The sequence below is a fragment of the Nannobrachium achirus genome (assembly GCF_963921795.1).
Source record: "Nannobrachium achirus genome assembly, chromosome: 6".
Taxonomy (NCBI): domain Eukaryota; kingdom Metazoa; phylum Chordata; class Actinopteri; order Myctophiformes; family Myctophidae; genus Nannobrachium; species Nannobrachium achirus.
The window spans coordinates 59908847-59934185 of NC_137815.1; the positions used below are offsets into that span (position 1 = coordinate 59908847).

Below are 25339 nucleotides of genomic sequence, written 5' to 3' on the forward strand. Positions count from 1 at the left end.
GCATGTGTCGATGTGTGTGTGTCCTCATACATGGCTCAATTACTGTGGTATATAGTGTTTGAGATTCGTTCAAGGCAAACTTTGTTTCTCTAGCCTACTGCAGCGCTGTATTTTCTAAATGAATTAAAAGAAAGTAGGCCTAGAACATAAAATCTTAAGTAACAATGCAAATGTAATTAAGACTAGAAAACTATTGTTTTCCCACCATTAGATCTGCTGACATCCTCTCTATCTAAATAACCTCTAGAGGCGCGTGCACGTGACGTCAATAAATGACCGTCCGCCCAGAAAAGAAAATCCCAAAGCACCACTGGTCAACACATCTTGACGGATGTGCATGTGCGGCGTGCGTGCGTGCGTGCTGCTTGAAAAGTAATGGAACGGCAATCCACACAGTTCCACATCATCTCACCCCTGGTTGGAACACAATGCGTTGTGAGCTTGTAGAGAGAGATTATTTGGTGTACAGAAAAAAAGTCTAATTCCCTTGTAACTCAGGTGTGTTTTACAAAGAATAGAGGGTATCAATATAGTAAATTAACCCCCATTGATTCAATGGGGGTTCAATGGGGTTAAAGTACATTTATTGTAATCAAATTATTGTCTTAGGGATGTGACAAAAACCCCAAAATATTATTGAACTCAAGTCTCTATCGCGTGAGTAATCAATAGAAAAAAAGGCATATTGGGGGTGAACTACTCCTTTAATATTAGATATAATAGGAAAAAGAAAAAAGGCATACAAGCTTAAGCACAGCCTTGATTGATTTCTATGGAGCAGGTCACATTTCGTGTAGTGTTTTTGATTTGAGATGAAAATGGCTTCAGACAGGTACAGTGGCTATTTATATAGGATAAGAAACTCTAGACTTGACAGGATATTCTCAATATCAGTTAGTTCACTTGCCTCTGTTGCGAGTGGCTGGCCATTCTTTAGCCATCTGTATGTAGGCTTAGGCTTACCACGGGCTCTACATTCCCAATGCAGATTAGCCTCAATAGCCATATGTGCATCTTTCAGTGTCTGGACCCAGTGCAGATGTTCAACATCTGTAGAATGGAACAGATAAAACATTATTCAGGTAATAAGTATAGATTATCACCCGGGCATTCGTTGAGGTGTTTATCTGTAGAATGTATGAGATAAATAAAACAAAAGGCAAACACAGTAGATTTGAGGGCTGTTTGACAAGAGAAGGTTATCAACCACCTTAAGGACTGCTTATCATGTAGAATTACTTACCGAGTAGACCTTGGACATAGAACTACTGTACATATCACCTTTAAACATGCTTTTTGCCCCAATGGTTTTCATACCAAGGCACAGAAAAATTGTTATTTGTTTCAAAAAGCTTTACACCAACGAATACAGGTCTGTTCGCCCTCCCGGCCGTTCGTCCTGGGCATCTATCCGGCATAATGTTAAAATGTAACATTAAAACCTACGTTTTTAAATAATTGTAGTGGAGTAAAAATACAATATTTGGATCCGAGATTTAGTGGAGTAGAAGTAAAAGTATTGCAAATTGGAAATACTCAAGTAAAAAAAAAAAAAAACTCAAAATTGTACTTATAAGTACAGTGAAGTACAGTACAGCCCCACCGAGCGGTCAGCGCGGTGAGCATGAGACTGGCGGAAAAAAATCGGGGCGAACGGCCGAGTGTGGCGAACAGATTTGTTACCATACCAACCTACCCTTGCCTAAATGTATGCATATGGTATATTTGGAATTTGGAATATATATGTTTGTAAGATAATTTCACTAGTTGCAGCCCCAATTTCAGATGTATTATTATAAACTAAAGACAAGGTTCTGTAAATGGCTCCAATTTAGAGCCAGGCAGTCCTACACAGAACGCAGTATGCAAATTACGCCTTCCCCCTCAAAGCAGGTGACATTGTTTACATCTTTGATGAGACGGCGAAGTGGAACTATCATCTGGTAATGGAAAGAAAATAATAGAAAAACACCATGAGAGAGTACACTGTATTGTGGGAACAGCAATCGGGTAAACTTGTGTTGTTTAATGTCAGCAATTAACAGTAACATTATGTTGATGTGCCAGCTTGCAGCACATTATTCCATCGCTAGTCTGTCTGGTCTTACTAACAGAGCTGGGCAGTGTCTGTTGGTCTATCAGTGACTTGCTTGCTTGCCAGCCACTTCCAGGCTGGCTGTATCCATAATGCGCTTGCATGAAATGAAACTAACACTTTCCAGCAGCAACCTCTGTGGGGACGGGGGACCAGTCCAGACAATAATAAGAAGGATGGAACTCCTCATAGGCACACATCTTTTCGAAAGGAGGCAATGAGTCTCTCAGTCAAGGTTTTGTTACAACTCAAGGTGGAAAGCAATTTGGATTTTAAATGACTATTGATTAAATATTGAATTTAAAATCATGATTAGCTGGGCATTATGTATGCACAGCTCTCAGTAATAACATTCAAGTGTAGAATAAATAGTATTTTATATTTTAAAATGTAATTTATATAACATGAAATCTGGGGGGTTTCAATGGGCCTGATGCAGCTGATAAAATAATAATAATAATATTATCTATAATGTATTGGTGCTTTGCTTAAGTTTGTCAGTAGAGGAGATGCTGGATCATCATTGAGTACAAGCACAGACTCAGCCAGGTGTGACTGTGTGCAGGGGTGTCGCACCAAATTCTGGGCCCTGGGTACAAGGATTCACTGTTTAACCCATTTAGACTGGGAACGCATTATGACGCATTGTTTTGTGCTTTAACTATTGAAAAATTGCAGATATACAAGCTTGTAGATCTGCTATTTTTGAAAAATCGTGAAAATTTGTGCAAGTCTTTGAATATTTCAAATCCTTGTAAGGTTTTTTGAAAAACCTATGTTTCTATGTCAGTGGTGCTCAAACCTTTTCATGTGAAGGACCCCCAAAATTATATGTATTTGGCCACGGACCCCCATCTCAAAATATTTAGTTCCAGGGACCCCCCAGAAGCAAACTTTGAGTTACAAATGTTTGCTTAAAAGATACATATATTCAAAGATTTGCACACATTTTCAAAAATAGCAGATCAGTGCCGCGCTGTGAGCTGGTAGATCTGCTATTTTTCAATAGCTAAAGTATAAAATAATGAAGGCCCCTCCACCTTGGGCCCTAGTAACTCAGTCCCACTACCCCCCCCCCCCCCCCCCCCTTGTGACGCCCCTGACTGTGTGGCAATAGCAATGGTTAATGGTTTACATGGCTCACAGGTCAGGTAGGACGGCCTGCTTAGCACAATTTAGTTTGGAGCTCCAGGGAGGTCAGGACCGGCGTGTGTGTGTGTTGTTTGCGCATGTTGACATGAAAGGGGAAACGCTGGGTGGTTGGATGTAAATACTCTACAAGCATTTGTTGATAAACCCATTGGATTGAATAATATGCCATAGTAATTCCACTTTTTTTATTGAATGTACTTACTCTTGGATTTATTTCCATAATTAAATCAAGTTGTCTTGGGTAGCTTGGGTCTTTGGGTAGCTCTTTGGGTAGCTTTCATTGGATGTGTACAGGGGTGTTGTTGGCTGGATTATTCATGAAGCTTTCCCGGAAGAGAAAGATCCCATGATTGGCCGCTAGTTGCACTGTTTTCCCCCCGCGAGGTACCAAAACGATTTTTTCTCCACTTGACCCCATTCATTTTCCTCTTTGATTATCTAACCTTAATAAACATCGTCATAAATACTTTATGGTTCATGTCGCTAGTGAAAAACTGCCTTTCAATTACCATGATATGCGTTTTGTGCAAATATGGTCCCATTTATGTTAAAATTGATGATAAAGTTCCGGGGGTGTGGCCAACTAAACTGATACCAGCCGGCTGCGTTCTTCTTCGTGTGCTGTATTTCGGGAGGCTCTGACCACATTCTCCCATGTATCCCTGCGGTTGCACGTGACCGTTGGCAGCCAATAGCATTCCTTATGATTCCTGGGGTACCATTCAAACAATGATGGCGACACCCATACAAGGGACAAAAAAGCGTCATATTCGCCGCATAGAAACCAATGGCTTCGCGTCGTCCATTCTTACAGTCTATGGATGTGTATCATGAAGTCAATTTCACTGTTAATAAATATGCAAAAATAAATGTATTTGCAAAACTATTTCACCACTTAAACCTACTGTGAGTGCCTGCTCTTCTGGGGAAGATTGTTCAGAAATCGACAAGTTCACAACACGTCACGTTGCAACGAGTTGTGAGCTTATACAGTAGGTCAGCTATTTCTGGCTAAAGAAACCAAGTACAGAGCCAACTCTGGTCTGTTTTGCTAAGTATAGAAGGGTTTAAATAATAGCTTTTACCCAGAAACAAATAGCCTCAGGCCTTTTGTGATTTATGCAGGAAAGTCAATCTTTTTTGTGATTTATGCAGGAAATTAATTCTGTGAAACTCATATTCCCAGACCCCCCACTTATCCCCACGCCATGCTACCCTGCCAAAGCATCCTGACAGCCCTTTGCCACCCAATGGAAAACTTGCTAGAACTACACGGTAGCTGAGGAAACGCTGGAATTTAACGAAGTGCAAAGGAACTAAAACACAACAGATAACACAGTGACATTCGATGGTTTGCAGAATGTCTGCAAAACCCTGAGGCCATGTGTCTTCAACAACTGTCGTGTTTTCACTCAACTCCCTTCACAGACTGTAGGGAAATCACAGTGGTTTTGTTTGCCAGGGCAGTTCCTCACTGGCACAAAATGAATATATTTATTAAAGTGAATTTTCTCTTCGTTGTTTTGTTAATAAATAAGCTATGGTTATGTACAGTAGTAAAGATATTATCTAATGGCACGTGTTGTTACCCTCGGTATCCGACCTCAGTCAATGGCAACTGAGTGGTAATCTTTAATAATATTTATTGAAGAAACAAAAAGGAAATCTCGGTAACCGACAAATCATCAGGAGGAGAGAGAGACGTAAAACTAAGAAACCTTTATTGCAGCATAGGTAAAAACGCTATAGGTGTTTTCCGAGACATACTGTATGCTGCAAAAGAAATCCCATACATTTCTCCATAGATATTTCAGAAAATCCTTATATATTAAGAGTTTTAAGCCTGGAATCAAGCCAGCCAGGCTCCTGGTGAATAATGGACATATAACATTTTTTTCTGTTCATAAAGATTCTTGGAAAACACAAAAATGACAAAGGTGAAAGACTGTGTATTTTAATAATGAAGTAAATACTTCTCCCATGAGCCGATGCGCAAACCTTTCCAATGATTGCTGCCAAAACAATCGTTTAGCTTGCTTCTTTTTAACTTTAATCGTTAATGTTGTAATCAAATATTGTAGTTGACTGGTAGTGCATCCACCAACTACTACTACTATGCTACTACTACAGTAATAGTAGTAGTACTCCTGCTTTATTTTAATTGTATTGTATTGCATTGCATTCTATTCTATACACTGGCACATGAAATAGATTACCAGCCATCAACTCAGGAATGGAATACAATAATAAATGAATAAAGGGAATCTTACTCTGGAACATGAGTTGTCCTCTGGCAACATTTCTTCCCCTGGAGTTCTCAGCTACACACTCATACAGCCCTGCATCCTCTGGGCGGAAATATGGTATTTCGAGAACTCCGTTGGAGTGGTTGATTTTGATCTTGCCAGGGAGTGGATTTCCATCAGCTCTCCTCCACGAGATGGAAGGCACCGGGCTGCCGAGGTCAGGGAAGAAATATGTCAGCCACATGCTTGTTAACAACTTAAACCTAAGCGCACTTCGCCCACACTACACTAAATATCTTCGCTGAAAATATCCGAACTACAAGCTCACAGCACTGTGTTGTGAGCTTGCAGATCGGAAATTCTCACCAAATGCCAAATCATTTTCATCATCAATCAATTTTTCGTACCCCAGAATATGGACAGTAGAGTGAAAGTTGTTTTAAATGGTTTGCCAATGATATTTGATAAAGTATTACGTATCAAATATTGTTGTTCAACATATACATACAATATTATGGATAGAGTAAGAGAAGATGTCTGGGCAGTTTACTAAGGCGAACAGCTTATCCGTGCTGATGTTGACAGACACTTACTTTCCTAAGGCAAAGCATTCCAGTCTCACTGACGATCCTTTAGAGACATTAAGGGTTTCAGGAAACTGAACTTCAATCTTTGGCTCATATTCGCCCATCACCGCTATATGAGGAATAGATGAAAACCACGTCACTCAAAGCACGATACACATATGTCATACATCACATTTCCTGTACATTTCATATTAGGAGCAAAACGCTGTGGTGCGACAGAGCTGTGCAGAGCGTGAACATGTCTGTCGACGCCGTTTACAACAGCATTTGGCGTAGTGCATGGATGGGTTTGGATTACACGTCTGTCTTGACTCGAGTCTTAAGTGGTACATGTACTGTAACTAGTCATGATGGGGTTTATGTGAGGCAAGCATAGTGCTGTTTGTTTGTGCGATCGTGCATCAGTGTTTGTTGAAGAAATGCAATTCTGGCTGTAAAGTAGGTGTGCTTTCATGCAGACAGTGTTTTCTTGTTTGTTTTTTCTTGCACAGATAACTGTATAGTGCAGAGATTGTTAACACTGAAAAAGTCTTCATTGTAAAGCAGAAGAAAAAACAAACAGCGTTACGCTCAAAGACTGTATCTCTTTAACTTGGCCTCTTTGCCAAAGTAAAAGTCAGTTCAGCGCACAAGACAAGATAAGCAGGAGGTGGCAGGCTAGACAGGACCCGGCAGGGGGCCAAAGGAGCAGTGGTGGGCAGTAACATGTACATTTACTTGAGTAGTGTACGTTCTAAAGTACATCTTTTCTTTCATTTATTTCTTTATCTTGAAGCTCATGATTTTCACCCCGCTTAGTCCACTACGATTCAAATACAAATATTGTACTTTTGACAGCACATTTCTAGGAATTCAAAGGGAGTCTTGGGACCCAAATGCACAAAAAAATATTATGAATTAGCCACTTAAGCCCTTTTACAAACACAGAGATCAAGAAGCGGTGCGACAAGTTTCTACTTGCTATTTTCCTTTTTTTTATATGTTCAAACTTTCAATACATTGATATTTAAGATAAAATTCACTTCATGATTTGTACTTTTGAATTCTTCAGTATTTTTGTCCACCACTGCAAAGGAGGAGAGGCTCACCGTCTCTCCGTAGGACCACAGGGGTTGGAGAGCTGAACACGCTGGCGTTGGTCATCATATTTCTCACCACACACGTGTAGTTCCCCACATCTGAAGACTCCACTTTAGCAATATACAAGTTGCCCGTCCTCTGGGACACAAAGCGCCTGGTGTCCTGTAGCAGGAAACTGCGCTGTCCATTGAAAATCCATGAGTATTTGATCTCTGTTGGAAAAAAACAAAACAACAGAAGAGCAGAGAGACTGACCACAAAGAATTATGAGTATTATGGCCTTAAAAAAAACATACTCTCTCCAGTGACGTTCCCATATATGCCAGCATGTGGAGATGAGGAATAGATATTAAAATCTGTCTGTCTGTCTGTCTGTCTGTCTGTCTGTCTGTCTGTCTGTCTGTCTCGATCAGGAGTAAAACTTTGCAAGCACACTCCCTGGAGGCCACAGCAGAACCACTGCCCTAAATATTTCACATCCACCACGATTATTATTTTTTATATTACTTCTATAGATTTTGTCCAAAATATCACTCAATTTGGTACAACATATCTTTGTAGTCATGTGATCAAGTAACTGACAGACGTATTTCCAATTGACTATGACTGCCTTCCAGACATTGCAGGAGGGGCTCTTTTTGCACAAAATGCCACAAATCATGAATAAAGCTCCCGATTGCTGTGCAACCTTGCACACACACGCATAGTAGGCCAAGGAGGAACTTCCACCCCTCATGGTGGTGCTCCAACAGCCCACTTAACATTTTGGACGATAACTCTTGAACAATAGCTGGCACAATAACAATATTTTTCCCCTGGATTCCTTGGATTCTCCCCCTCCATATACTGTAGATCAGGGGTCAGCAACCTTTTTGAAATGACGTGCCATGTTTTTATTTTATAGATATAGTCAGTGCCATGTCAACATGAATTTTAATGACACGCCATCAAAAATTCTGACATGTTTTGATTGGCAGGACATTGTTATAACCATCATTATACTTAGAGCAAAATTCAACCAATCTCCCCGACTCCCTCGATCCCCAGTCAGAGTTCAGAGTTTTAATCAAGGTAGAATTATGTGCAGGATTTGCTGTAAATTAGGTGACTTAATTTAATTGACCATGTTTAAAAAATATTTGATTTTAAAAACAAAAATTGTCTCTCTCACGCTTCTGCCAGTGTGCCAGTGATCTCCCTCCCCTGTGCCAATGTTGGCACCCATGCCTAAGGTTGCCTACCCCTGCTGTAGATGTATCCCATTCCAAGTGGCTATGACTGCCTTCCAAAGATTGCGGTCCCTGGGTAGGCAACCTGGCCTGGCGGAGACCTGTACCTTTCTAGTTTTATTTGACCTGATAACACGCACACGCACGTACGTACGCACACACACTTCAGTAACAGATGAGCAGATGACATCCCTTTTAAATGGGCAGCTACTTCAAAATCCTACTTGCTTCCTTGAGGGAAAACAGGGAATTAAAATCGTTACAGAGAAAAGTCAGGGCACAAAATGACAGACCTTTCATGATTAGGGAGTATCATAGACTGGTTCCGCTTAAAAGCTGCAGTCTCAAAGCAGCAGAGGACTTGCAGGCACATAATCGTACATCCTCTGACAGTGTTTAACTCTCGATGTGGCTCATTTTTTTGACCACTTATGTATTGATTGCTCACAGAAGCTTTAGAAGAATCCCCTTTTGATGCACGGTATTGCTACATATAACATCCAAGACATCTGACATTGTTTAAACAAACACTAACTGCTCTTATTAAATATAATAATATTTTCTACCCCTTGAAAATCGCATAAAATACGTGAGAACTGTCAACAAATGTCAATTTAAGAACAATACAAGACATTCTCATAATAATGGCATTGCTTCTGTGGAACGGCAGTACTTGGTGGCCAGTCTGGAACCGTGTGGAACTCCATTTGGGCTAAATTTACGGCTTGCATCTTCGGGGCCACTCCGTACAAAAAAAAAAAAGAAAAAAAAAGAAAAAAAAAACATTTGGATTGTAGAATAAATAGATGGAGGCTTTTCTGGGGTGCATTGCAGGGCAAACTGCAAAGTGTGCCATCAGAAATCCCTTGTGGCCATATACGATTCGTTCGAAACAGAGAGCCGAGAAAAGGCTGGTGTGCCGGCGTGAAATTGTGCCGGTGGCCACAGTATGTCTGGAGGAGTGCAGGCCACTTTGAGAGTCTGCTAATCAGCGGCATACAGACACACAGCCGACTCCCAGCTGCGCCATGGGATAAATGCTGCCTGGGCCACCAGCAGCCTTTATTACCCACTGATAACCTGCCCACACTGAGAGGAATGACAGTTTGGGTAGTAGAGCACTCAAGGCTTTATGGATGACAGCATGGTCACAGATCATGTGGATTGGAGGAAAAAAAAAATGGGCTCAAGGTTAAGGAGTGTGAAGCAACAAACTATAGATAGGAAAGTACGGTCTGGGTTTGGATAGGTTTCAGGGGCAAGAACAGGGGCTGATGACACAAACAATCATAAAGTTCTTTGTCTCACGGATAAGAGGAGGAAAATGGAAGACGTTGTACACACATGTTTTAGGGAGATGGAATTGAATGTGGCACAGTGAGGCACACTAAAGTATGCTCAGGCAAGAGGGAATCTGGATCAGCGGAGGACAGTAAAGGTCTTCTCACACTGGCGAATTAGCGAAGCATCGCGAAAAAGTGACCTGAAAATGCGAAGAATTCGCCTTACGCCTTTTCCCATACACACCAAAGAATAATTCGCCAAATTGAATAAAGAGATCTGCCGTGCGTATTTTTTGGTCTGGCTCACACAACCCATCACATCACAGCAGAGAGGAGTAGGGGACACCACGCTGGAATACTCCATGGGCACACTATTCCCCTGCAGACAGGCTGCTCGCAGCAGCAGCGGTGTAAAGTAACTCTAAAAGTACATTTACTTGAGTATTCTACTTGTAGGTATTTGTACATGAGTCCAATTTTCGGTACTTTCCTTCTACTATTGTATTTAATACTCAACTATTTATTTACCCTTTTGCAGATATAAATGAGCCTATAATAAAACATACATAAGCCATACCAGTAAGAAATTCAAGTACCTTTTCCACCACTGACGGCATAGCAAGCAGCCACACAGAAAAGACGAGACGGAGAAGGAGAAAAGAAACATGGTACCCCTCGGGCTCAATGCAAAGGGATTGTCATGGTCCCTCAACCATGGTCTCTCTCTCTCTTTAAATAGGATAGAGTGAGCTTGCTTTGATACAGAGAGAGAAAGGAGTTTGCCTGCGAACGTTCGCTAAATTCGAAACAAGATTGAATAAATAACAGCCGCCTTTTTCGCCTTTTCGAAATTCGCTGTCGGTGTGGAAGCTTGCATTGACTTAAAGAGGTTTTAAAGAAAAGGTGAATTATTCGCGAATTCGCTATTCGCTAATTCGCCCCCGGTGTGTAAAGACCTTAAGTGTTGAGAGTTGGGACAGAGTGGCATACTGTACCTCCATTATGTGGTGGAGGTCCACACAGCAGAACCACAGCTTGACCTTCTCTCACTGACACTGTGTTCCGTGGCTTCCTACTGAAGTTCTGCAGAACTGTGTGGATATAAAGGACAACAGGGGCTTTCGGTTAACTTTCAGCTAACCCACTTTTACTTGAAGATAATACTCAGGTGAGGGCATTTCTTTCTGCTGAAACTTTCTGCCCATTTGTTCACATTAAGGGGAAGTCGAGCCCTTGAGTCCCTTATTAATATCACAGAGTAAATGAGAGATCTGGGAGCAGGTGACCGGGAAATGACCCTCTCAAAGAGGGAAGAAGAGATTACCTTCATTTTTCATTAAATGCTACGCCGCTGGATTGTCAGGGAAAATAAACAGTGAGAAATACAACCTGGAATACTTGGAAATACCAACCAGATCCCAAGAGAAGTAAGGAAAATATCAGCAGTGATAAAATCACAACTTGATTAAAAGTCCTCTCCAAAAAGTCATCAGTTCATGAATTATTATTTGTATATATATATATATATATATATATATATATATATATATATATATATATATATATATATATATATATATATACCTGCTATCAACCTGATGTACACTCATGTATTGATTTTTGTGATTTGCGGATATGCCTGTATTTTTACAAATGTCATATTATCTCATGTATGTCCTTTCTTGTTGTTGCAGGCTTTTTGCCTGATGATTGTCCTATGGCATGAAACTCTGAGTTGCAAAACCATGTGAAGCTGTTGTGGTCCTTCAATACACTTCTATATATATATTTTTTTCTTTTTCTTTTTTTTTTCCACACATATACCGGTATATACATACAGTATTATTCATCACAATAATAACAATAATTGGATGTATTACATCCCACCAGGAAAACGTTGTTTTCCGCAGGGAGTGCAGGGTAGGAAAGGGTACAGGTAGGGTTTAGGTTTAAGTGCCTTGCTTATGGACTCGAAATCAAACCTGGGACCTTCTAATTCGGCTATGGCCGGCCTTTGGTCTTGAATGTATGATGGCTACACATGACACTAATGAAAGCTGACTGCTGTGTCACATTCATTGATATTAGCCAAGAAAATGTGTATGCGATAATGCGACACAAAGATTTTTCCACTCAAAGCACACTAGGCTGTGGTACAGTAAATGGGATGATGCAACAAAGACCATGTATTACAGTATATGGGAATACCATTTCAAAATAAAGGTAAGAATCTACTCACATGCAAACTGGACTTTAGCCTCCCTGCTGACAACGGTCCCAAATGTGTTAGTGGATATACACTGATACACTCCTCCATGGTTGATAGCATGAGGGTTATTGATCAACAGGTTCCCCTCTACAAGGCTGTAGTGAGGATCCAACTCAATATTAATATCTCTTCCATTAATTTTCCACCTGCACATAGGATAGAGAAAGTCAGTTGGCACTTTCTGCATTTCTAGAGGTGGTTTGGAGGGGATAACGTTGTTAATGCAAATCCGCTGAAATAGAGGGGTTTTGGAACATTGAACATTCTGAAGAGCTTTGTCTGATGGAAGAACATGTTTATCACTTATTTTTAGACCACTTTAAGTACATATCTGTATAAGTTGTAAGCCTGCTTCTTCACACCAGCCACTGTTAATGGTGACTAGTCACGTTACACATCACAAGTCATCACATCTTCTTAAGCCTGTCTATTCAGCTGTCATATTGGAAATATCATCCTATCCTTGATTTATGCCAATTATTTCCTGTGACTATAAAGATTTGAGATGGCCAGAGACATGCCCCATTACTACTTGCATATCACCTCCACATATAGAATGGGAACAGTTGAAGAATGGGAGCTGTAATTTTATTTCTGACAAATGACTTCATAAAGAATACATCACTTAATGGCATACTGTCACAGTAATAACGCCTTACAGGACATAAAACAAGTCTCTATTTCTACAAAAATCATCATGTACTGTGGATCGAAATAGCGTAATGCACACATGAAATTAACACTGTCAACTAAAATGTGTACCGATAGTCAACCACTTACTTATAATGCGGTGGTGGGTTTCCCTTTGCTTTGCAATTGATGAACACCTGGTTATCATCGGAGGAAAATGGAAATACGCTGTCGCTGGGCTCTTGGGTGAAGACAGGGCCATGTCGTGTCTTCCTGTCTGTGTGAGAGACCACATTGGATGTCAGGTAGGGCATTCACCAAATATTTGAATATTCGAATATTCAAATATAAAAAGTCACTATTCAAAGTTGTTCATCGAAGTCGAATATTTGCCTATTTTAATTTTTTTATTATTTTCTCTTTACAAAATATATAGTTTATAAAGCTTTACTCCAGTACCTGGCTTAAAGTCCTGCTCGCAATTTGGTGTTAGGGGAGTTTCTCACCTGAACTGAGTCAGTGGGTCCCTAGACATGAAAAATCACTGAGGTGCTCGTCCGCCATAGTGGCACGAATGGCGCAATGGCCATATCAAATATGGCTGCCATCGGCTATGATGAAAATCCAACTTTTCTGTTTCTGGGTGTATATGCACATGTAATACCTCTATTTGGACTAATTGTGGTGTGGGGAATTCATTTCTGATATTGTTTTGACCATTTTGGGTGATTTGGACCTCAAAAGGTCATGGTCAAGGTCATTTTGCTATTCCGAAGACCGTGGGCCATAACTTGGCCATTGTTAGGAGTAAAAACAGGTGCAGTAGGTCTAAATCAACTAATGCTGACATGTATAATTCATTTCTGACATTGTTTTGACCATTAAGGATCATCTTGTCTTTGAAATATCAATGTCAATGCCATTTTACAAAAAACGATTTTGTTCATTACTTGCACTTTTATAGTATTTTTTGTAAGTTTGTTACTATTTTATAATAAGTTTGTTTTGTTTATAACAAAAGACATACTAGTGAGAAATACAACAAGTAAACATCAACATTTAACTTTAAAGGGGGTTTTAAATGGGTGTTTAAATGAGCAAATAAGACTATTTACGAATAAAAGTAACAAATACAATTACACAACAAAATCACTCACAAAATTAAATAACAATTTCCCTCAAAGTGCACCATATTGTGATTGTGTGCATGCAAGTATAGTATGAGGTGTTTTTACAGGATGGATTTGTCATTGTTCCATGGCAAAATATGATGCACAGAACTCCATCAGTGTCGAGTGTCTTGCTTCAGACATGGCAGGAGTGACATTGACTTTTTGAGGCAGTTGTCCTTTGGACAAGTATATTTCCCATTCACTTGTCTGGGGACAAAAGTCACTTGTCCGGATAAAAATGTCATACATTGAAATAATATCAAAAGGACGGCTAATGACCCCCCTTGCTCCCTCCACTCCATAGTATGGGCACTTGTCCCAGACAACAGGACAAGCCTTTATGGCATGTCCCGTTCCATGTTCCATTGGTTCTAGTCTTTCCTCAGGTTCCTTGGCTGTTGCAAGCAGGTGGCAAGAAATGCGCTAGAAAGGTGCCTTGTTGGTCTCAGCAGTTGTTCTTCTCTGCTACCAATACTGTGTCTTGTTCTGTCAAGGTCTTTGCCTCTCCAAAGTTTGTTAGATATTGTACTCGGTCAGAAGCCATAACTACATGTTTAATCCTCACCTGGCCCATGCAGTCATCTCCTGTCTCCAAGGCATACAGTATGTACCTTGATCACTGTCTTGGCTAGTGGTGCTCCAAGATGAGACTGCTTGATGCAGTGGAAGTGAGTCTCACCAGTGCCATACTGCTGCCAGATCTCCTTCATCCCCAGTGCTTGGAAATATGGGGTGTAGTATAGCAGTAATGTGAAGGAGACTGGGGTCCGCTCATAGTTCCGACATCCCATTATTCTGACCATTAGGTTAGTGAAGGTTAGGGATAGGCTTAGTTATAATGGAGGCTGTACATGCACCAGGTGTCAGCCTCCTCAATCCTATTCAAGATGTCTGGGATCTCTTCTCCACTAGCGACATCATCAACAGAGACAACAGAGCTGATAATGGTAAATGGACTGCATTTACAGTATATAGCACTCTTCTCCAAAGCGCTGTACAATGTATTTCACATTCGCCCATTAACACACACATTCACACATACATTCACACCATGAAACCATGCAAGGTGCTCATCGGGAGCAGTTAGGGGTTCAGTGTCTTGCTTAAAGTTATACTATGTAACTTTTTTTATAAAATTGTCCTAACTATTAAATCGCTAAAGTTTTAGAACCCCCACTCCGTTCATTTCAGCCCCAAAAGCCTTTTCTTTATATGTTTTCTACTTAGCCTTGACAGGGGCGGGATTTCCCGGCAAAATGACGTCATCTGCATCATCCGCCAATCACATTGCAGATCATACACACATGATACACTACCGGCCAATCACAGCGCACTGCCGGGCTCTCTGGTGGGTTTAGGAAACACGCCTTCAGGAAGTACACTGCAGTGTTTACACTGGAGGAGTCTAGCATGTAACTCCCCAACCGCTGCTCGTAGAAGGACACGGGAGACCTCATTGAAAGCGTCTCGGCGAGGCGATGCGGACGCGGTGGTCTAACGGCCCGGTCCGCGGCGAAAAACGGACGAAAAAAGCAGACCCGACCGGCCGACCGCGGTTTGCTATACTGCTACAGACCACCAGTTGAGCAACTTACACAGTATAGCTTTAAGGACACTTCGACAAATAAGCAGGAGGCAGCCGTTCTACCTACATCGCCACAAGCTTGAATGGACACCATATTCAGAACACACAGCTGGAGAGCTGTTTGTTCTCCTCAGACACCCAGAATTTGTAAAGTTGATGAGGGATGGGTCTGTCGACTCTGTTATCTCTGATGATGAGTGGCTCCCTGCAAAAGGGGCTGGAGGTGAAGAGATCCCAAAGATTGAACTAGATTGAGGAGGCTGTCACCAAGCTGCTGGTACATGTGGAGTCAACTGGCCCTATTATAACTAAACCTACCCATAACCCTAACCTAATGAAGGGAATAATGGGTCGCCAGGATTATGAGTGGAGAGTTGTCGTAGTGATACTTCCAAGCACTGGGGATTAAGTAGATCTGGTAGCAGTATGGCACTAGGTGTGCAGCGGCACATGCTTCTACAGCATCAAGCAGTCTCTCATCTTGGAGCACCACTAGCCAAGACAGTGATCAGGGGACATATGCCTTGGAAACTGGAGATGACTGCATGGGCCAGGTGGGGACTAAGCATGCAGCTATGGCTTCTGACCGAATACAATATCTAACAAACTTTGGAGAGGCAAAGACCTTGACAGAACAAGACACAGCATTGGTAGCAGAGAAGTACAACTGCTGAGACCAACAAGGCACCTTTCTAGTGCATGTCTTGCTACCTGCTTGCAACAGCCAAGGAACCTGAGGAAAGACTAGAACCAATGGAACATGGATGGATGCAAGGAACACTTCGACTCTCGAGGATATGGCTGCCTTGCTGATGGATAAATGGTAAATGGTAAATGGTGCATTTATATAGCGCTTTTATCCAAAGCGCTTTACAGAAATTGTGCATTACATTCACCCACACATTCATACACCGGTGGCGGAGGAAACCATGCAAGGCACCAACCAGCTCACCGGGAGCAATGTGGGGTTCAGAGTCTTGCCCAAGGACCCTTCGACATTAACTCAGGGGGAGCCCGGATGCGAACTGGGAACCCTTCGGGAACCATTCGTGCTCTAATAACGGTTTCTCTACCCCTGAGCTATGCCGCCCCAATATCGGTGCATCATATTTTGCCATGGAACAATGGCAAACACATCCTGTAAAAACACATCATACTAACTTGGATGCACACAATCACAATATGGTGCACTTTGAGGGAAATTGTTATTTAATTTTGTGTGTGCTTTTGTGTGTGATTTTTATTTGTCACTTTTATTCGTAAATAGTCTTATTTGCTCATTTAAACACCCATTTTAAACCCCCCTTTAAAGTTAAATGTGGATGTTCACTTGTTGTATTTCTCACTAGTATGTCTTTTGTTATAAACAAAACAAACTTACTATAAATTAGTAACAAACTTACAAAAAATACTATAAAAGTGCAAGTAATGAACAAAATCGTTTTTGAAAAATGGCATTGACATTGATATTTCAAAGACAAGATGATCCTTAATGGTCAAAACAATGTCAGAAATGAATTTTACATGTCAGCATTAGTTGATTTAGACCTACTGCACCTGTTTTTACTCCTAACAATGGCCAAGTTATGGCCCACGGTCTTCGGAATAGCAAAATGACCTTGACCATGACCTTTTGAGGTCCAAATCACCCAAAATGGTCAAAACAATATCAGAAATGAATTCCCCACCCCACAATTAGTCCAAATAGAGGTGTTACATGTGCATATACACCCAGAAACAGAAAAGTTGGATTTTTATCATAGCCGATGGCAGCCATATTTGATATGGCCATTGCGCCATTCGTGCCACCATGGCGGACGAGCACCTCGGTGATTTTTCATGTCTAGGGACCCACTGACTCAGTTCAGGTGAGAAACTCCCCTAACACCAAATTGCGAACAGGACTTTAAGCCAGATACTGTATTACTTGGCTAGATAGGAAGTCATAAGAATGAGTTGTCAATGCCCCTGGTGGATGAATTTGTTAATGCTCTATACCAGGGGTTCTCAGACCTTTTTAGGCTGTGACCCCCAAAATAAACATATTTGAACTGGGGACCCCCACCCTGACAAGCACTTGGAATTGTAGGTATTAATGTGACTCGGTTCCACAGCTAAATATTGTGAAAATAGCAGATCTACGGCTATTTTCACAATGTTCGCCTCTTACTTACTTAATATTTGACAGTTTTGGCCAGTCCTGTCGAATATTCGACTTGAATACTTTGAGGTCGAATAATTCGAATACTAAAAATCACTATTCGTGAATGCCCTAATGTCAGGGCAAGCCAAGACAAAACAAATCAACACAACACATGAACAAATGTATGTCTGTTCATAAACTGCTCAAAGGTTACAGTAAATATGAGCATATTTGCTGCAATTATCTGCTTCAAAATGCAGCGTGCTATTTCTGTGAAACAGATAATATACTTACATGAGAGAGCAATTAACTGATCATGACCCCGTGGTTTTTTCACACATTTCTGAGCCATAGGCTATTTACAATAAACTCACTGGTCATAAGCATGGCTTTTATTTCCCTTCTGGTCATTTACACTCCCACCAACATCCAGGTTGTTTTGGAACGCATGACTGCTCAGTCAAGCCCATTGTTTTGGTAAGCTCCAGCCAAAATATCAATACACTAGAGTAATTAAATGGTGTTGCACTAATTACTCCTGTGAAATTTAATTTTTTCAATACATGCCAAGCAAAATCGCTCTCTCACGCACACACAAACACGAGCGTGCGCACGCGCACGCGCACGCACACGCACGCACGCACGCACGCACGCACGCACGCACGCACGCACGCACGCACGCACGCACGCACGCACGCACGCACACACACACACACACACACACACACACACACACACACACACACACACACACACACACACACACACACACACACACACACACACACACACACACACACACACACACACACACACACTATCCTGGTGTTATTTTAGCTCTGAGAGTTGACACTCAGGATTTTATAGTACACACTAGTATCTCTCTACAGCTAGACAGTCTTATGCCCTATGAAAATTGAGTGTATCCCCCCCTCCCCATTTTGCGGATGAGATGCTTTTTTACAAGTCTCTAACCTTGACGAGGACAAAGAGAAGTGTTCCCTCCCGCATCATCGTCATCATCATCATCCTAATGAGAGTGGGAGAGATCTTTGCCTCAGGTGAGAGCCTTCTCTCCCCAGCCTCCAAGGGAGGTGCTTCATTTTTACCCTGCTCGCTATGTCCTTTAAATTAAACAAATTAATGAACCTTTTATAGCTGGGCTATTTCACTTGGGAGATGCCTGGATAGTTTGTGAGTGTGCGCATGCGTGCGAGTGTGTGCGCCCGTGTGTGTGTGTGGGCACGCACGCTTGTGTGTGTGTGTGAAGCAGCCTGCACTGTAAAAGTAGGCATACCAATTGCAAGAGTCCATGAAAAGCACGGCACACGAATGCAAATGTTATCACACATGCATACAAAAACATGCCACACAAGCACAGAATCATCCACAGACTTAGAACTTGCACATACAACATTTAATTAAGCCGCATGTCAATGGAGGTTAAATAATGGCTACAGTATGTACATTCACAGCCACTGCCACAGCCTTTGACATATCGTTGCTGCTTGTCAGTTGGAACCCTCATATACTGTGGGTCCTATCTTGCCCCCAGGCCACGCTACTAACTATTTGGGGATTTTGCATTGCGCAAGGGGCGTTTCCACGGCCGTGTCGCCATCTTGGGCCACCAGCCGTGTCCCTAAAACACCTGTGCTACCCCTTACATTATGCACAGGTGTGGTTTGGGCGTTACATTAATAAAACCAATCAGCGTGCCAGGTGCCATTGACTTTAGAGCAGGCTGCGCAATGCGTTATCCCCAGTGCTATCGTACAACATTGATTGCCTTGGAATAAAAACATATTCTATATACAGAATTATGACTCACACAATGCTGGTTATTACTTATAGAGAACTTAAAATTACAACAATCACTTGTGTTCTGGATTAATGAAACTGAATGGTCTGGTGTGGTTATAGTAAACGCAGATAAAACAACATTTTATTTGTCTCCTCATTTTTTTTCAAAGATTTTATTTGTCTTTGATAAACTTAACTGGCAACTGATGATAAAAAAACTTATTCACACAAGGAATTAACAGTCGCACTTTTTTGGATTATAGTACTTGTAATGACATTCACTATCACTTTATTCAGAAGTGCTGGTTCAACTCTGCATACACATTGAGGCACCTACACTATGTAATGTCGGACACGCACTAAAGTCCTGACATTTGGATCATAAGCTCTAGTCTTTGAATAAAATCATATTATTACAACCCGTTCTTTATTTCTTGTGCAAGAATGGATTAATGCATCTCAAGTGTGTGGTTTGGAATGAATGCCACTATGCAGAACAAATCATTGTCTTTGAATAGACTAAAGTCTTATATAAACAAAATGTACATGTTGCGCTGCAATATGTTGTGAGCTTGTAGATCACATATTTTTGGACAGCAGGAGTGGGGGGAGTGGATGTGCCTCATAGAGAGAGAGAGAGGACAAAAAGAAAAAAGAAACTCCATGACCACGCTTCTAGGCAAGAAGATAGCGGTAAACTTGATACTGTATTTTATTTCAGAGGATTAATGAAAGAAGTCTTTGATAAGTCTTTCAGCTATACATTCTTGCATGCAAGCCCATTGTGCACCCGGCCAGAGTCCCGATATTTCCATTGCAGCTGCTCTCATGTAAATACGGATTTGGCCTAGTGGGTTGTCTGCGGGCCGCAATGCGCTTTCCCATACTTGTGTAGGCACGATAGTAATTTCATGGATTGCAACTACACGCCCATCAGTAACACACCTCCAAGCGCAAATAATGGAGTCGGCATTATGTTTAACGGCAAACGCAGCCACACAATATCATAGGGCTAGTGTAATTAACGGATATTGTATAGTGATAAGGAATATCGCGGGACGCACGATAGGGCCCTGTATATCCAAAACTGTTACTTTTAAGGATTAATATATATATATATATATATATATATATATATATATATATATATACCAGTATATATATATATATATATATATCAAACATAGTACATGTACAAGCTCAAAATGTATCACGATGCAACGATGCATGACACTTAAAAAAAAGACATAAAAAGGAAAAATATGGAGATAAGAGGTTTGTTCCCGACAGCAACGCTATGCCACTCCACTCCTGTGTTTACTGTTACTGGCTGCTTACCTCTGTAAAACTGCTGACTTAAGATGAAATGCTAAATCAATGGAAATGGAGGCATAAATAACAATACAATACCACCCGCCCCCCTAACACTCCACATACTGTATAAATTTAAATACATTTGTCTGATGACTTGTAAACAGTTGGCTTAGCTTCAATTTATATCTGTCAATGGGGCCTGTCAACTTGAAATCTCTCTCCGTACTCTTAAAGCTACACAGGTTACAATACACACATATAAAGCGAGCCAGAGCTTAAAGCTGCATTGTGTCACACACCACCACCATGATAAACAACAGGACAACATACAGGGGCGTCACAAGGGGGGGGGAAGTAGGACTGAGTGTCTAGGGCCCAAGGTGGAGGGGCCTTCGTTATTTTATACTTTAGCTATTGAAAAATAGCAGATATACAAGCTCACAGCGCGGCACCGAGTGCTGCGCAGTGAGCTTGTAGATCTGCCTAGGTCTAGGTCCTTGACATGAAAAAGTTTGAGCACCACTGACATAGAAACATAGGTTTTTCTAAAAACATTTGAAGGATTTAGAAGACATTTATAGAATCGGGTCAAAAATATTCAAAGACTTGCACAAATGTAATGTTATTTAAAAAAATATATATCATATCTACAAGCTCGCAGCGCTCGTATATCTGATATTTTTTAATAGTTAAAGCAAAAAAGAATGCATAATAATGCGTTCCCATTCATGGGGGGCCCGCAGTGAATCCTTGTACCCAGGGCCCAGAATTTGGTGCGACACCCCTGACAACATAGAGTACAATAAAGAACAACTCTCTCTCTTCTCGGTCAGGTAGCACTTATACCTCCCCATCCAACTTCACTGCTGTAATAAATTGCAGCAGCCAAAACGTGACAAACTTTGCTACTAGCGGTTGGCCGTTTCAGTTTTGTTGCCACGTTATTTGGGTGGTTTATGATAGAGGGCGCTTGTCCGCAGTCTGTGAATGATTCTAGCGTCACCGAGGAAGAGTACAGCCAAAAATCATGTGATCGCAACAAAAACAAGATGGATTACTCTCATTTAAAAACAAATCTCTGCTTTGTGCTGCTTTTTGTCAAAATCAAGCCACAGTCAACTCAACTGGCAGTATTAACGCATTGGTATCAAATGACCCGTGTGCGTCATTTGCAAGCGGATTGGCACAACACATAATATTCTATGATTTTTCAAACGTACGTGAAAACACTTGGAATTGCAAGGGAAGCTATAGACCAGGGGTCTTCAACGTTTTCAAGCCAAGGACCCCTTAGTTGAGAGAGAGATGAAGCAGGGACCCCCACAACATTTTCATCGATTCCATATAGTTTCATTGTTTGACCAGCACAATCATCAGTGTATTTTGGATTCATGTAATTCTTTGTTCTCAGATATTTAACCACTTGAACGGTCAATACTAATAAACTTGACCTTTCACTCTGTATTTAGTCTGCTCTTTTTCCCCTCTACACCAAACCTATTTGCCAAAAATAGCCGATCTACAAGCTCACAAGCTTGTAGATCTGCTATTTTTGGCTAAAGTTCTCAGAATATGGACGCTAGGGTTCAAATGGTTAAGGAGAAAAAAAGTTTCTATTACACAAAGATTTGGAGGACCCCCTGTAGTAACTTTGAGAACCCCCTAGGGGTCCCGGACCCCCTGTTGAAGACACTTGCTATAGACTATGTTTTAAATCTGGCAGTTAAAGAGTTAAATATACCTAGTAATTACATTGGTTATTACTCTTGTCTGCTTTCACAGACATTTGCAAATCGTTTTAACCATTCAGCCAAATTGCAGTAGGCTATCATTTTAGGCTGGCAAATATTTTTCCAGCCCAGTAGCGGCAAGCGTGGGTATGTGAGGGGGTCAGAAGACCTTAAAGAGGTGGTGCCATGATTTCCCCCCCCTCTAAAACATGATTATCAGGTATTATGATTATACTAGGAGGGAGATTTTTTCCAAAAAAGTATACAGAAAGAGTTAAAATTGGGTTTTTATGTGGCCACACCCCCAGTTCATTAAGTATGCATGGATGTCATGGTGGGTGGTGACCCAGCTGAAGTTAGCCACACCCCACAGTGTTGGGTGAATGGTAATTAGGGGAGGAGTTGATTCTGTGATGTAAAAGTATCTGTGTTTTTTAACAGACACTTTTGACCACAAGGTGGCAGCCTCCAAGAGAAAACAAACAAATACCAAGAGAATACATAATTGCTCATAAAAACCACACCACGGGGTCCAATGATTTACTTTCAACCTCCTGGACACATGAAAAACAGAAAAAGCACCACCTCTTTAAAGTTATTTCAACAAATCTAGCAGGACCCCAGGGGGTCCCCTAATTATTATTATTCATTTTCTATTTCTTTTTTTTTGGAGAGAGGGGGCAGATGACTTGCTTAAAGGGCCTACACCATGCTTTTAAAACTATATTTTTTGTATAAATATATGCTCAAAATTGAGTCTTAGACAGGTTTTAACCCTCAAAAAACACTCTGACCATTCTTTTTGTTTGTTCTAGCTCTACTATAATGAGGCTCTCCAGCTGCAATACCAAAACGGCCTCTGTTTGCTCAGGGGCGCATCTAGTGGGGTTTTTCCAGAAAAAAATGAAGTTTTTTGAAAAAGAAAACGTTTTTTGAAAAAAAAAGTTTTTTGAAAAAAAAAAGTTTTTGAAAAAAAAAAGTTTTTTGAAAAAAAAAGAATTTTGAAAATTGAAAAAAAAAAATTTTTTAAGTTTTGATTCAAATTTTTTTTTTGAAAAAAACCCATTTGCCAAAAATAGCCGATCTACAAGCTCACAAGCTTGTAGATCTGCTATTTTTGGCTAAAGTTCTCAGAATATGGACGCTAGGGTTCAAATGGTTAAGGAGAAAAAAAGTTTCTATTACACAAAGATTTGGAGGACCCCCTGTAGTAACTTTGAGAACCCCCTAGGGGTCCCGGACCCCCTGTTGAAGACACTTGCTATAGACTATGTTTTAAATCTGGCAGTTAAAGAGTTAAATATACCTAGTAATTACATTGGTTATTACTCTTGTCTGCTTTCACAGACATTTGCAAATCGTTTTAACCATTCAGCCAAATTGCAGTAGGCTATCATTTTAGGCTGGCAAATATTTTTCCAGCCCAGTAGCGGCAAGCGTGGGTATGTGAGGGGGTCAGAAGACCTTAAAGAGGTGGTGCCATGATTTCCCCCCCCCCCCTCTAAAACATGATTATCAGGTATTAGGATTATACTAGGAGGGAGATTTTTTCCAAAAAAGTATACAGAAAGAGTTAAAATTGGGTTTTTATGTGGCCACACCCCCAGTTCATTAAGTATGCATGGATGTCATGGTGGGTGGTGACCCAGCTGAAGTTAGCCACACCCCACAGTGTTGGGTGAATGGTAATTAGGGGAGGAGTTGATTCTGTGATGTAAAAGTATCTGTGTTTTTTAACAGACACTTTTGACCACAAGGTGGCAGCCTCCAAGAGAAAACAAACAAATACCAAGAGAATACATAATTGCTCATAAAAACCACACCACGGGGTCCAATGATTTACTTTCAACCTCCTGGACACATGAAAAACAGAAAAAGCACCACCTCTTTAAAGTTATTTCAACAAATCTAGCAGGACCCCAGGGGGTCCCCTAATTATTATTATTCATTTTCTATTTCTTTTTTTTTGGAGAGAGGGGGCAGATGACTTGCTTAAAGGGCCTACACCATGCTTTTAAAACTATATTTTTTGTATAAATATATGCTCAAAATTTAGTCTTAGACAGGTTTTAACCCTCAAAAAACACTCTGACCATTCTTTTTGTTTGTTCTAGCTCTACTATAATGAGGCTCTCCAGCTGCAATACCAAAACGGCCTCTGTTTGCTCAGGGGCGCATCTAGTGGGGTTTTTCCAGAAAAAAATGAAGTTTTTTGAAAAAGAAAAAGTTTTTTGAAAAAAAAAGTTTTTTGAAAAAAAAAAGTTTTTGAAAAAAAAAAGTTTTTTGAAAAAAAAAGAATTTTGAAAAAAAAAATTTTTTGAAAACATTTTTTTTTACTCTGCATTGCATTTTTTTTGAAAAATTTTTTTTTTTGACTCTGAAAAAAAAACGGGAATCCGAGAGTGACGTCACTCTCGTCAACTCTCAGAACAGCACTGTTCTGAGAACCCGTGGAAAGCTTTTCATCTCTGTCTGCCCAAAACCAGAGAAAGACACAACGGTCAGAAATAGGACTTTGTGAGGATAGAAGGTGCCAGTGGGACCCCAAAAAAAGGTTTTAAAATAGAAAAAGTGAAAATTTATGGTGTAGGTCCTTTAATGTGCAACACACACACTCTCACTCAACAGTAAACAAACCAACATACAGTATAAGTGTATAGCCTACAGGTATCGACACATTTCTAAAGTGACAATTTATGGATTTAAGGAATACATGTAAAAAGAAAAAGAGAAAAAGAAAATAACTTTGCTCCGTCAAAAGTGATCAACAGACTGCAATATAAAAGAATTGTCAAATATTGGCCAAATAGTCAAATATTAGCCAAGAAAGGCATTTAAGAATTGTGTCAATATCTGATCTGCTTGCTCATAACAACTTGCAATGTGAGGCGCTATGAGTAGATCTTTTTTTCTATCTATGGAACCGAATCAAACATGTAAAGCCTCAACTCCTACAATTCAAGTGCTGGGTGGTTAGGGGTGATGGGTCGCAGTTCAAATATGATTATTTTGGGGGGGCTG

At 40.7% G+C, this 25339-nt stretch overlaps 1 protein-coding gene across 1 annotated transcript in view; it reads right to left on the reverse strand.

The window, feature by feature from the left end:
- Positions 1–25339, reverse strand: part of cntn6 (contactin 6) — a gene marked incomplete at both ends in the record, with an annotated part of 53464 nt that overhangs the window by 24036 nt on the left and 4089 nt on the right. Inside the window, 7 exons of the mRNA XM_080728336.1 lie at positions 908–1050; positions 5518–5702; positions 6087–6189; positions 7169–7372; positions 10668–10763; positions 11912–12087; positions 12722–12848. Of these exons, the coding sequence (XP_080584462.1) occupies positions 908–1050; positions 5518–5702; positions 6087–6189; positions 7169–7372; positions 10668–10763; positions 11912–12087; positions 12722–12848 (1034 nt within the window). The remainder of the gene's footprint in view (positions 1–907; positions 1051–5517; positions 5703–6086; positions 6190–7168; positions 7373–10667; positions 10764–11911; positions 12088–12721; positions 12849–25339) is intronic.